The 13,469-nt window shown below is 45.6% G+C and overlaps 8 protein-coding genes and 1 non-coding gene across 9 annotated transcripts; 4 read left to right on the forward strand and 5 right to left on the reverse strand.

The window, feature by feature from the left end:
• Positions 1 to 28: 28 nt before the first annotated feature.
• STP3 (Stp3p) lies at positions 29 to 1,336 on the forward strand (the record flags this gene model as incomplete). Its single annotated transcript, XM_018366925.1, has 1 exon — positions 29 to 1,336. One exon carries the CDS (start codon positions 29 to 31, stop codon positions 1,334 to 1,336), a length of 1,308 nt encoding a protein of 435 aa, XP_018220764.1.
• A 99-nt stretch (positions 1,337 to 1,435) lies between these two features.
• PSY3 (Psy3p) lies at positions 1,436 to 2,164 on the reverse strand (the record flags this gene model as incomplete). Its single annotated transcript, XM_018366926.1, has 1 exon — positions 1,436 to 2,164. The coding sequence occupies one exon, from the start codon at positions 2,162 to 2,164 to the stop codon at positions 1,436 to 1,438; it is 729 nt and encodes a 242-aa protein (XP_018220765.1).
• A 171-nt stretch (positions 2,165 to 2,335) lies between these two features.
• On the reverse strand, positions 2,336 to 3,382 carry FBP1 (fructose 1,6-bisphosphate 1-phosphatase; the record flags this gene model as incomplete). Its single annotated transcript, XM_018366927.1, has 1 exon — positions 2,336 to 3,382. The coding sequence occupies one exon, from the start codon at positions 3,380 to 3,382 to the stop codon at positions 2,336 to 2,338; it is 1,047 nt and encodes a 348-aa protein (XP_018220766.1).
• A 1-nt stretch (position 3,383) lies between these two features.
• On the reverse strand, positions 3,384 to 3,968 carry DI49_3877 (uncharacterized protein; the record flags this gene model as incomplete). The annotated part of the gene is made up of 1 exon (XM_018366928.1): positions 3,384 to 3,968. One exon carries the CDS (start codon positions 3,966 to 3,968, stop codon positions 3,384 to 3,386), a length of 585 nt encoding a protein of 194 aa, XP_018220767.1.
• DI49_3878 lies at positions 3,968 to 4,062 on the forward strand. Its single transcript has 2 exons — positions 3,968 to 4,005; positions 4,026 to 4,062. It is a non-coding gene; the product is annotated as a tRNA-Lys (tRNA).
• A 275-nt stretch (positions 4,063 to 4,337) lies between these two features.
• Positions 4,338 to 5,780, reverse strand: SEC61 (translocon subunit SEC61; the record flags this gene model as incomplete). The annotated part of the gene is made up of 1 exon (XM_018366929.1): positions 4,338 to 5,780. The coding sequence occupies one exon, from the start codon at positions 5,778 to 5,780 to the stop codon at positions 4,338 to 4,340; it is 1,443 nt and encodes a 480-aa protein (XP_018220768.1).
• A 1,033-nt stretch (positions 5,781 to 6,813) lies between these two features.
• CSR1 (Csr1p) lies at positions 6,814 to 8,034 on the forward strand (the record flags this gene model as incomplete). Its single annotated transcript, XM_018366930.1, has 1 exon — positions 6,814 to 8,034. One exon carries the CDS (start codon positions 6,814 to 6,816, stop codon positions 8,032 to 8,034), a length of 1,221 nt encoding a protein of 406 aa, XP_018220769.1.
• Positions 8,035 to 8,258: 224 nt separating this feature from the next.
• Positions 8,259 to 10,475, forward strand: CTF3 (Ctf3p; the record flags this gene model as incomplete). Its single annotated transcript, XM_018366931.1, has 1 exon — positions 8,259 to 10,475. The coding sequence occupies one exon, from the start codon at positions 8,259 to 8,261 to the stop codon at positions 10,473 to 10,475; it is 2,217 nt and encodes a 738-aa protein (XP_018220770.1).
• A 115-nt stretch (positions 10,476 to 10,590) lies between these two features.
• NAM2 (leucine--tRNA ligase NAM2) lies at positions 10,591 to 13,278 on the reverse strand (the record flags this gene model as incomplete). Its single annotated transcript, XM_018366932.1, has 1 exon — positions 10,591 to 13,278. The coding sequence occupies one exon, from the start codon at positions 13,276 to 13,278 to the stop codon at positions 10,591 to 10,593; it is 2,688 nt and encodes an 895-aa protein (XP_018220771.1).
• Between the last annotated feature and the right edge of the window lie 191 nt (positions 13,279 to 13,469).

The raw sequence follows: 13,469 nt of genomic DNA on the forward strand, positions 1-13,469 counted from the left end.
GCCTTTCACCATTCTTCCTCACCTCTTGATGGCTCGTGTTATGAGTTGTTTATTGATTGTTGATCCCAGTAGCGCTGCGCGACCGTGCGAGGTGACCGGGCGACCAATAATTGCGCCATTTTTCGCCGTTGCGGTGTTTTTTGTAGCCGTTGGACGCATGGCAGTACCATCTGGAGCAAAGCAACGGTATAAAGAAGACTGGCTGGTTGGTCAGCGATGCGTACTGGGGCAGTGCATTGGTTTCGAGGTATCAGGGTGTGTGTTTTTTGTGTGGCATGTGCAGCGAGCGATGAGTAATGCAAACAATAGCGCTATGAACCACGTTACGTTGCCCCCCATTTCGTCATTCGACAACCTTATCAAGGCAGCCGAGAGGCAGTACAATGGTGAGGCCTCGTCCGCCTCAGCCCACCCGGCCCTGCCCAACATGAACATCAGCAACGGTAGCGCCAGTGCGGGCGCATCGTCGTCAATGCTGAGCTACCAGCTGCTTCCGCACTCCAACGACGTGTCCCGATCGAACTCCAGCTCGAGCTTTCTGCCCTCCGCGCAGCAGCCGGCGGATGGATCGACTTCTGCATCCGAGACCTCTTCCTCTGCGTCTCCCTCACGCTCCATATCACCGCCTTTGAAGATGGCTGCACCTTCGTCTGCCGGTGGTGCTGGTGCTGGTGCTGGTGGCAGTGCCCCCCACAGTATCAAAATCAACAAGCCAAGAAAGAAGAAGCAATGCCCGATTTGCCGCAACTTCTATGCTAACCTGACTACACACAAGGCTACGCATTTGACGCCGGAGGATAGGCCCCATAAGTGCCCCATCTGCCACCGCGGGTTTGCTAGGAACAACGATTTATTAAGGCATAAGAAGAGGCATTGGAAGGATGAAATACTGTCCCAGTCAGGAGCGCTATCGAGCCCTGCCAATGATGTCACGGGCGGGTCTGTTTCGCCCACCGATGATGATACCCATGAAAAGATGACACCGATGAATTCCGTCACGGATTATGCACAATTGAAGTCGCTGCACCAGATAAAGGGGACGTTCAAGTGTCCATTCAACTCCACTTTGATACAACTAGATATGGACATGTATCCGTACAAATTCAAGCCTTTGAATTTCGAGACCTCCAATTGCCACCAAACCGGCGTGTTCTCACGTTGTGACACATTCAAAAACCATTTAAAGGCTTTGCATTTCGAGTACCCACCTGGCACTAAGAAAAAGGATAGAAACATCGTTCCTGGTAGATGTAAGCATTGCGGGCTGAAATTTGAGAATGTGGACGTTTGGCTCAACGAACATGTGGGGAAACAGTGCGGATATAAATACCATTAACTGCAGCACCCGAACGATATTGTTTTTTTGCTTTTTTCTTATTAGCACTAGTAGTATTTAATTCTATGTATATGTGTGTTTTAACGGATTTTTCTCCCTTCATGTCTTAACTGCAGATATTCGTGTGTACCGGGCCTTGCCGTTGACAAGCTCTTTATAAACTATCAGGTCCATGCCCTTCATGTATGATTCAGGCAGTTTTGTCGGGTATTGCGTAACGCCGCCTTTCTTCTTGATCGACCATTTATCAATAAGAGTATTCTCGATGCCGTTGTAGAATTCCGTGGGGAAACTTTTGGTGATGATCCAACATCCCAAGAAATCTCTGAGTTTCCTTAGAATCTTGAACAGTTTTTCGAATTTCGATAGATTTATTACATCGTAATTGTTGTCATTTTCGAAATTCAAGAATGATAAATTATCGATCATTATCCCCCGGAGCTGGAAGTTGAAATCGTCCACTTGGCATCTTCTCAATGCGTCCATGGGCGCGTCATACAACAGTTCCAGAAACGTGATCAAGCCGGTGATGTTTATACAAGACACTGAATTCATATAGATCATGCCATTTTGCCTCTGCTTTTGTTGGGACCACAACGATACAATGTCTATGATCAGGATCTTGCCTCCGTCCGCGGTATCGCCGACCAGCTTCTGCAGTATGCTCGAGGGCTTGAAGTCATTTTCAATGACGTGCAAGAACCCCAGTTTGGTTTCTTGCTCATTAGTGGTTAGGTTTTTCAGTTCATTTGGTAGATTTATATAGGTTTTGGACGATGCAATGAAGTTTGACAGGGGGTAGACTCTGATATTCTTTAACACTTCCATTCCATCCTATCCGCTGTACCTGTCTGAAACCCTTTATGATTGGAAAGAATGATGTTTACTATATACGTATATACATACCTATATATAGAGTAAATATGTCAAGTTTTTTTGTTTTTTGTTTTTTTCGCGTACTAAACACAGAACAAAGGGAGAAGAAAGGCGCTCACCACACTAATGTGGTTTGCCAATGTGGTCTAAGAACTTATCGATCTCGCCAGAGGAACCCAACCAGATGGAAGATTTGTCGTGTATATGCTTTGGCACCAAGTCCAGGATTCTTTCACCGCGATCGTTGACGGCTTTCCCCCCCGCTTGCTCCATCAGGAAAGCCATGGGGAAGGCCTCATAAAGTAATCTTAATTTCCCATTAGGACTCTTCTTGTCGCACGGATACGCAAAAAGACCACCGTAGAGGAAGGTCCTATGCACGTCAGCCACCATGGACCCGACATACCTGGCCGAAAATGGCTGCTCCTTGTTGTCTGGTTGAGGCTGCTTCAACTTTTCGACGAATGACTTGATGATGTCGTTCCAGAAAAAGGTGTTACCTTCGTTGATGGAGTAAATGGCTTTTTGAGGCGGGATTCTTAGATTGGGATGGGTCAAGATGAACTCACCTAGATTTGTGTCCAGAGTAAACCCGTTGACCCCGTCGCCCATGGTCAGAACCAGATGTGTGGAGGAACCGTACATGGCATAGCAGGCGGCGACCATTTCCTTACCGCATCTTAACACGTCGTTTATGGTACCTGAAGAGTCCGGTAGCAGCTTGAATATTGATGCGATTGTCCCCACAGACACACCGGCGTCCAAGTTGGACGAACCGTCAATGGGATCGCAGCATACCGCGTACGAGCCGGTGTTTGTGGGGAAGACGATCAAGTCCTCTTGCTCTTCAGAGACAAGAACCTTGATGATCCCGCTAGCCCTCATGGCGTTGATGAAGATCTCGTCACCCAGAACGTCCAGCTTCTTTTGCTGATCACCAGTAGCGTTGGAAGCACCTGCTAACCCAATCAAATTGACCAGTTCAGCACGTCTGATGGTGTGGGACACGAATTTGAACGCAAATTGCAACGCACTCAGCACCAGAGTGAAGTCGCCCGTAGCATTCTTGAACTGCTTTTGGTATTCGATGATGAACCTGGGAAGAGTGATGATATCCGTATCAAACCCTTCAGTAGAGTCTCTTCTTGGTCCGTTGATTAGAGTTGGCATATTATCGGTGGTGGAGGGTGCTTTGTCTTATATATATATATGAGTGTTGTACATACAAATATATTACAATGTTATATATAAACAATCTACACAAGGCCCAAGATACAACTGTAATTGTAAGATTTATGTCTGTATATATATGCCTATACACACGACGGTTCGTAATTATGTGAAGTGGGGAAGATGCCACAAATAGACAAGCAAACAAACAAATAACCAAACAGCCAAACAAGTAGTGGGCATTGGCCAGTTTCGCAATCTTCGCCTTCGCCTTAATTCCCTTTCTATCTCTCTCTTTATTTTTTTTAAACTTTCTTGTAAGTAGAGAAGCCAAGCCGTTGCTAAATGAGTCGTGTCTCCGCTCCCTTAATAATAGTTGGTCTAGCTTACACTTTAGCGCCCCGGGGCCGTGTAACTCCGGGCGTCCGCACGGCCCCGGGGCGTTACTAGCTAACAGGGCCCCCGGGACAGGGCCCCCGGACGGATGGATGCTGTTTGACGTATCTCCGGGTCGGCTTGCGCTAGCGCGTGCGCCGGGTTTACGCGGTTGGGCTTCCCACCGCGCTGGTTGCTTTGAAGAACTCATCCTTGTTAGCTCAGTTGGTAGAGCGTTCGGCTTTTAAGCAATTTGCTTAGGCAAGGATACCGAAATGTCAGGGGTTCGAGCCCCCTATGAGGAGTTCTTTCTTTTTTTTTGCTTTTTGGTTTTCACAAACTACGTCTCAGATGTGATTGTACGTGCGTGGCTCAATGAGAACACACGGCTTGGAAGTATCAACAATTTTTTTTTTTTATTAGTTACACACGCATGCATATATATATATATATGTAAAATTAACTTATACGTAAGAGATACGCACAGATATAACTAGAGTGTAACAAAAAGGTAGAGGGGTGGAATGGCTGAATGAATGTGATTGGATATTATTTTTTTATATGTTCTATTTTCTACCCATCACATCAAATCAGAAAACCCTGGAACCAGGTTCTTGGTGAACCCACCTTCCTTGGCAGCCGCTTCGTAGTAGCCGTAGATGGTGGTGGTGGCCATCAGGATGGACGCACCGGAACCCAGAGTGCCCAGCAGGTCAGAACCAACGGACAGAGCACCAATGGTGGCACCGCCGAAGGCGGCCGCGGTGGGGATGATTTTCTTCAATTCCCTGTAGATGGAGGTTTCTCTCTTGCCGTTGATGACCATGCCTTGGTCTTTGAACTGCTTGGCGATGTCGCGTGGGGAGGTACCGGAGATCTCGATCCAGGTCTTGGAGAAGACTGCACACGAACCCAAAACAAAAGTGATGTAGACAACGGTCTTGATTGGGTCCAAGATGGCATCGGATACGGACATCAATGGCTGGATGTAGTATGCCAACCCGCTCAAGGCCATTTGAGGGCCCTGGGTGCCCGGCCTGATGCCCCAAACACCGATCAGACGAATGAACGCGTTGGTGGGGTACTTTTGGAAGAGGATTTGCGAGATCAAGAAAATGTTGGAGGTCAAGGCGCTTTGCAACATGATGGGGGTGTTGGAAGTGTAGAACAGCTTGATTGGGTAGGTACCGATTTGACCTCTCACCTTGGTGGACCTGATGGGCAGTTCGTAGCGGAAGCCCTGCAAGTACAGCACAAACAGGAAGATGGCCACGGTCATCAAGACCTGGAACATGTTGGGCAGGTTGGAACGGTAAAAGGCCTCCACAAGGGCCCTCTTCTTGTCCTTCCTGACAACCAAAAGATGGAAAAAGGCGATCACGGCACCTTCGAATTCTTTGCCACGACCGGAGTTGACCGTGGTGGGGGCAAAGGCCCTCCAGAAGATTTGCTCAGCAATGTTGGTCGCGGTGAAAAGAGAGATACCGGAGCCTAGACCGTAGCCCTTGGACAGCAACTCGTCCAACAACATCACGATCAGCGACGCAAACATCAATTGGAAAATCAACAACAAACAGATGGGGAGTCCAAGGTCAGAGGGCGCACCGTAGTTGCCCGTCATGACGACCACGAGCGCCTGGCCCAAAATCAGAATGATGGCGCACACCTTCTGGGCAATCTGGAACAACTCTCTGTCTTGCTTGTTTTCGAGCCTGATCTGCAACAGCTGGGTGCCCTGCAAGAACTGGAAGATCATCGACGACGTGATGATGGGCGAGACACCCAGCTCCAGCAGCGTACCACGGTTGGAGGCCAGCATGGCACGCAACCAGTACAGAGGGTCCGAGGTTTCACTGGACACGATCCCGTACAGCGGGATCTGGCCCAGGATTAAAAAGATCAACAGCGAAACACCTGTCCAGATGAGCTTCTGGTTGTAAGGGACCTTTCTCTCCGGAGCAATCACTTCCGGCAGGAAGGACTCGAAGGGCTTGAACAAGTCTAGAACACGATTGGAGGACATTGGTGCCAAAATATGTGTACAGTTTACTTGTTATATGTATGTATTCCTTTTTTTGTTTTCTCTCCCAGCAGTTGAACTGTATAGTATGGTGAAATGAAAGGTTTGAATTGAAGACAGAAACGTTAGTTCTGGAGACGGCGGAGTTACCGATAGGGAGAAGGAATTGAGGCGGGAGGGGGGTGCAAAATGAAGTCCTTGCTGACCTAGCCGTGGAAATACCTCTCCCCAAATCCAACGCCTGCTCGAGCCACCATATACCTGTTGTTTGCTTGCTTCCTTGCTTGCTACACGTTGCCGAAAGAAAGAAAGAGAATGAGAGAAAGAGAGAATGAGAGAGAACACGTCAGACGGAAAACAAACAACAACGCGGAACCGCGCCGGGTAACTGCAGACGCCCTGCAATAACAGAGAGACATATAAGAGCAGCTACAACCAACGCCAACTCCAAAGCTCACGCTGTCCACGAAGCCTTCAGGAAGTGTCGTGTCTCGGTGCAGACAGTGGTCGTCGTGTTGAGACTGCCAGCTCACCGCGATGGCACCTCTCCCGTGCAAGAAGGGGGTCGCATACAGCACTGCACCACACATCACGCCATACGGAGCGGTCACGGGATGCAATTGTGTCCAGCAAGAACAAGAGGTTGATGTTGTTGTTGGCCCAAATAACAACAACAAGAATGACAAGCAATTGTCTGGTATCTGTGCTCGCCGTCCGTGTGTTCTTCTTGCACATGGCAGGGCAGGCCATCGCGTCCCTGCGTTGCACAGGCCTGCGCGGTCTTCTTGTGGCCGTAAACGAGGCGATCTCTGCCATCGTTGTTTGTTTCGTGTTTGTTGAGCTCTTGCCTCCTAAAACAATGGGCCAGTCGGCATCGTCGTCTGGCCCACATACATAAAATCGTCACAGCTTGGCCACACAGCGGAAACAATAGCGTTTTGACACACTCTTATAAGCTTGGCACTTGCGTTCGTCCACAGACAAAACACTCACACACGTACACACACATACACATACACATACACATACACACGCCATGTCCTTCGATAACCAGTTGACCGACGACCAGGAGATTGTGCTCAAGCAGATTTGGACTCATCTCTTCCATCTCTGGCAGGTGCCCGTGGACGGCTCTTCCATCTACCGTAGTAACTCTGTCCACAACTCGCCCCCCAAGAAGAAGAAAACGTCTTGGTTCAGCAAGCTGCACTCCTCCGACGAGACACAGGACGGTGGCGAAGCTGCTGAGACGGCCAGCCTCTACGAAAAGGGCAAGGTACACAAGGCGCTGGCCAACTTGGACCCGGAATCGACCATGAAGCAGTTCTGGCACGATATCAAGAACGAGACCCCGGATGCCACCCTTTTGAAGTTCATCAGGGCCCGGAAGTGGAACGCAGAAAAGACCATCTCCATGCTGGGCCACGACCTGTACTGGCGCAAGGACACGATCAACAACATCATCAACGGCGGCGAGAGGGCCGTCTACGAGCAAAAGGAGACCGGTGTCATCAAGAACCTGGAACTGCAAAAGGCCACCGTCCAGGGCTACGACGTGGACATGAGACCGATCATCCTGGTGAGACCCAGGCTGCACCACTCGTCCGACCAGACCGAACAGGAACTCGAGAAGTTTTCTCTGTTGGTCATCGAGCAGTCCAAGCTGTTCTTTAAAGAAAACCACCCGGCCTCCACCACCATCCTCTTTGACCTGAACGGGTTCTCCATGTCCAACATGGACTACGCTCCAGTCAAGTTCCTGATCACGTGCTTCGAGGCTCACTATCCAGAGTCGCTGGGACACCTGCTCATCCACAAGGCCCCATGGATCTTCAACCCCATCTGGAACATCATCAAGAACTGGCTGGACCCGGTCGTCGCGTCCAAAATCGTGTTCACCAAGAACATCGACGAGCTGCACAAATTCATCGCCCCTCAGTACATCCCTACCTACCTGGGCGGTGAAAACGACACAGACCTGGACCACTACACGCCACCAGATGGCTCCCTCGACGTCCACCTCCAGGATACCGAGACCCGCGCCAAGATCGAAAAGGAAAGGGACGACCTGGTTCAGCAGTTCCTGGAGGCCACCACTCAATGGATCGAACATCAGCCCGTGGACGACCCAACATACGTACAATTACAGGAAAGAAGATCGCAACTCTCTGCTGCGCTCTGTAAGAACTACTCCAAATTGGACCCGTACATCAGATCGAGATCTGTTTACGACTGCAACGGCTCTTTGAAAGTTTGAAGAAACCCGCCTCTCCCCCCCCCCCCCCCCCACTTTATATAGACTTTTATAAACACATTTTACTATTTTGTATATCTCTTTCTCTATCCTCTTTTTCTCTACCTCTTCTATCTGTACTATTAGTTATACGCGAAAAACTGTAAGATTATCAATAGGAAAAACATTAAACTTGCGAATAGGTAAATATTACGCACCTCAGGACCCCAGCGCGCCAATTTTCATGCATGAGTCTGGTACTAGACGACATCGTCCGCTCGCTGACAAATTCTAACGAAAGAACACCTCTACAGACCCTCAAGACCACCTTGCACCTGCTGTACGAAAAATCAAAACAATATGGTCTCTCATCACCACAACTACAAGTGCTCGTACGGTTCATTTGCGAGACCTCTGTGATAGACACCGTGACAAAAGTGTACATCGTGGAAAACTGTTTCCTGCCGAACGAGTACCTGACCAAGGACCCCATCTTGGAGGTCATTAACCATCTCGGTACGCCAACCGTGTTCTCTCGGTATCGCATACAAACCCCCCCGGTCTTACAATCAGCACTGTGCAAATGGCTGGTGCACGTCTACTTCCTGTTTCCTGTACCTTCGGAATGGGGCCGTAACATATCGGGCTCCATCTGGTTGCATTTATGGCAGTTTTCCTTTCTGCAAAAATGGATAACTTACCTCATTATTTGGCAAACCTCCACGCCAAATGACGTCAAGCCCTGGAAAGTGTCCATCATCAGGAAATGCGCCATGAATCCCGGTTACCGAGATGCTCCCGCCACTGCGACGTTGATCTTGCAACGCTACCAGGGCCTCGTGGGTGCCTCCAACCAACTCATCGAATTGATTATAAATATTAATTGTAATAAGAAAACCCTGAAAAATCACAAAAATCTGAAACTAGATACACATTTCCTATCCGCTTTACAACGAATATTGTCTAGAGCTCATCCCGCCAGTTTTCCCGTGGAGGTTGTTCAGAATACAGTCGATATGTTTTTAAATGAAATCCATCAACTAGGTACCGCCTCCACACGCCCACTCCGGCTTCAATCATTACCAGGACATTCATCCTCAAATGGTATGGTCTCCCTACTGGATATCACTTCATTGGATCAACTAGCCCAAAACTGGACGCAACTATATATTCCCAATGACGTGGATTCTATGCTGGCTCCGTCCTCAAATATCAATTCTTCACTACAGCCAAGAGTCCTATCTAGAGAATCGCTCAGGCATTTATACCCCTGTATCACTCTAATCAAAAATGGTCGCCAGACATCATCATCATCGTCATCGTCATCACCACGTGAGTGGTGCATTTGGCAATTAAAACGATGTTTTGCACATCAGGCAGAGGCTCCTCGAGATCTGTTATATACCATCGTTTCAATCTCCTCAATGGACAACGAATTGTCTTATCAGATCATTCAAACATTTTGCAATTTGAAATACCTAAAGCACGACGAATATACCTTGAAGAACATTTGCGGCGGTATCTTGCCATTATGGAAACCCCAATTAATTAGCGGTACAAGAGAATTTTTCGTTAAATTTATAGCTGGTGTCCTCATGTGGAGTACCCACGATGGCTACGATAACAATCGAACCTTCCCTGAGATATGTTTTTATATTTTACAAATGATTACGAATTGGCTTCTCGATGATAAGCTAATGACGCTTGGACTGACACTACTGCACGACATACAAAGCTTGCTCACTTTAGACCAAATTTTCAACAATTCCACCTCAAATCGATTTTCCACCATGGCAATAATCACTTCATTGAACGTTTTGATTCAGTTATCTACACAGAGCAATTCAGACTACGCGATTCAATATTTGATATTGGGTCCGGACATCATGAACAAAATCTTCACCTCTGATGACCCTTTACTTTTATCAACCGCATGCCAATATTTAATCGCAACAAAAAATAAATTAATGCAGTACCCACCAACAAACAAATATGTTCAAACACAAAATCAGTATATCATGGATTTAACAAATTATCTATATAGAAATAAAGTGTTTTCATCCAAAAGTCTATTTGGTATCCCAATAGACTTTTTCAAAATGACTCTAGAAAACGTTTATGTTCCAACCGTGGATTTCAAAAATTTGAAATTTTTTACAATAACTGGTATCCCAGCATATGCGTATACTTGTGTCATTATTCTCAAGCAATTAGAATCAACCCAAAATACCAGAATAAAATTTACCAGCGGTATTATAAATGAAGAGACGTTCAAGGATTTCGTTCGAATAAACCACAGCGAGTTCACTCAGCAAGGTTGGATTAAGGGTATATCTAATATCAACGATTTAAGAGTCGAAATATTAAAACACGCAAGTACAACAGCCAACCCGTATAGCGGAATTGCCGTATTCTTATTTACCTATTTGAAAAGTCTCTCCAAGTATAATCCACAGAACCCGTAAAAACACATGCGCTTATATTTCCATTGAGACAGACTGCACGATGTATATCTATAAAGCGTTAATATATACCTATTTACAAGCATTAATAATATTACTAAACACACGACGCATGAGATTATTTATGGAATAAGAAACTAACCACATTATACTTCATAACGAATTTTTTGATCTTCTTATTCATTAGATACATTCTACCTTCTGGTAACTTCATTAAAGTTTCAATAACAGCATCTCTACCCAATTTGAAAAAATTCTTATCTGCTGTGTACATAAATTTGACCCTACCATTTACAACAATCTGGAATTTCTTAAATTGGGATTCAGTAGCGCGCTCAACTGCTGGCCACTGGTATTGGTTCCATTCCATTTGAGAGCTAATCATTTCTGCCGCCTCTTCTGAAATTGATGGGACCACAGGGTAGATGCTGTTAACCAATTTTTGTAAATTCTGTACCATCATTTCATTTCTTATTTCACCTTTCCTCAATGCAGCCTCTAAAATATTGGTTAATTTCATATAGTCTGATATTACAGTATTCAATGAAAGATGAATCTCAAAGGATTCCGTTATTGACTTCAAGTAACGTTGTACATCATTGTGAAGTTTTACCTCCGCATCGTTCAGATCTGTTGGTGTCTTGTACTCTTTACTGATTGTCAGATTCTCCTTAAGGTTAAGAATATTTTTAGTCAAAGCAAGAACCTTTTGCAACCAACGTTCAATACCGACAATCTTGGATTCGTCCCAATTGAGAGCGTCTGCAACGGGACTTTGGAAAAGAATGTGTGCTCTTGTAGCATCGGGTCCGTGCTTTGAGATACATTCATTAGGATCAGCACCGTTATGCTTTGATTTTGACATTTTTTCATAAGATACCATCGGTACTTTGCCGTTTGCTTTGATGATTACAGAATTACTGTCCGAAGAGTTATTCATATATTCCAACTCATCAGACATCAAAAACCGCCCAGTGTCGGGATCAATATAGGTTTTACCTTGAACCATTCCCTGTGTGACTAGTTTTTTAAAAGGCTCAAACATTCCAGTGGGATCGTCCCATGCATTGATGGATCCAAGAAATTTGGCTATAAATCTTGAATATAACAAATGCAAAATGGCGTGTTCTACTCCGCCAATGTAAATATCGACGGGCATATGCTTGCTTGCGATTTCGCGATCAAACGGTTTTGATGTATTTTTCGGGTCCAGATATCTGAAATAATACCAAGAACTATCAATAAAAGTATCCATTGTATCCGTCTCTCTTTTGGCGGGGTTTCCACAGGAAGGGCAATCAACATTTACAAACTCTTTGATTGTTGATAACGGGTTCCCTTTCGTATTCAATTCCTTAATATCAGGCAGTTTGACAGGCAGGTCACTTTCTGGAACAGGAACAGGCCCACAACTATCGCAGTGGACGATAGGGATTGGAGTACCCCAATATCTTTGTCTACTTATTAACCAATCTCTGATCTTATACCTAACGACATTTTTGGATAATTTTTCGGTATGCAGTTTCCCCATTATTGACTTTCTTGCCACCCCAGTAAAGACTCCTGAGTAATCGCCACTTACTTTAGTCAGAACACCATCAGTGGACGTAAATGGAACAGTTTCGATTAATTCTTGTTTTTCTTTTTCAGATAATTTGGAAGTATCGTCAAAGAAAGGTGTTATACATGTTTTAATGTGCTGTCCGGGACAATTTTGTTTCCAAAATTCAAAATCTCGACTATCATGGCCTGGACAACCCATCACCGCACTTGGTGCAGAACCATAGCCACTGATAACATAAGGAGCTACAAAAATGGGAACTTCCTCCTTCGTCAAGGGGTTGACGGCGCTTATATTAGGCAAATGGAATCCTTCTTTTGTATCGTCTGGCAATATATTACATTTGCTCAAAAAGTCTTTCAAATCGGGTATCGTCTCACAATACTTCTGTACCACTGGATGATCCAATGCTAGAGCCACGTACTGCACCGCAAATAAGGTTTCAGGTCTTGTTGTAAACACTACTAAATCTTCAAATCTGGAATCGGTAACTTTAAAGATCAGTTCTGTACCTAGAGATTCACCTATCCAATTATTTTGCATTTGTTTCACATTGGAAGGCCAGTCCTTCAATTGACTCAAGTGTTTTCTCAATTTAGGAGCAAATTTTGTTATTCCCAAGAACCATTGCTTAAGTTGCTTTTTCTCTACAATTGCTCCTGATCTCCAAGAACGGCCCTGGGCATCTACTTGTTCATTAGCCAAGACCGTCTTATCAACAGGATCCCAATTAATTTCAGCCTCCTTGCGGTAAGCCAAGCCATTTTCGAACAGTTTTAAAAAAATCCACTGAGTGAATTTATAATATTCAGGATCACATGTGGCTAGTTCTCGGTCCCAGTCAAAATTGGCCAGCATACTTTCCATTTGTTGTTTCATTTTTGAAATATTCTCTCTGGTCCATATGGCAGGGTTAATACCCCTTTCGATAGCAGCATTTTCGGCAGGTAATCCAAAAGCATCCCACCCCATTGGATGTATCACGTCGTAGCCTCTTTGCCTGTAAAATCTATTTAAGGAATCGCTAATAACATACACTCGAAGGTGTCCTATATGTAACATTCCGGAGGGATACGGAAACTGGCACAAGATATATTTTGACCCTTTATCTTGGCCTTCTTGTTTGGGGAACCCACGGATGGTCTTCTGTTTCCATTTCTCGCCAATTGCAATCAGCTTCTGCACAGCAGGACCGGGACCTTTTCTTTGAGTGGATAAAAACCGTCTTGAAGATCGATGCAGCATCCTTCCCACTACACACACGCGTTGTCTCAGCCACGTACAAAGTCTACAATAAAGATCAGTACTAGTTTGCCTGACACTTGATTGTTCCTTCTGCCAATCCCTTAGCTCGTTTCGAGCAAAATCGTTAGGAGACTTTCCTCGGTTACTTTAATTTGTTCGCGGGGCAAGATGAGAAGAATTCTTAGATCAAA

This window comes from Saccharomyces eubayanus, chromosome XII (genome assembly GCF_001298625.1).
Source record: "Saccharomyces eubayanus strain FM1318 chromosome XII, whole genome shotgun sequence".
NCBI lineage: Eukaryota > Fungi > Ascomycota > Saccharomycetes > Saccharomycetales > Saccharomycetaceae > Saccharomyces > Saccharomyces eubayanus.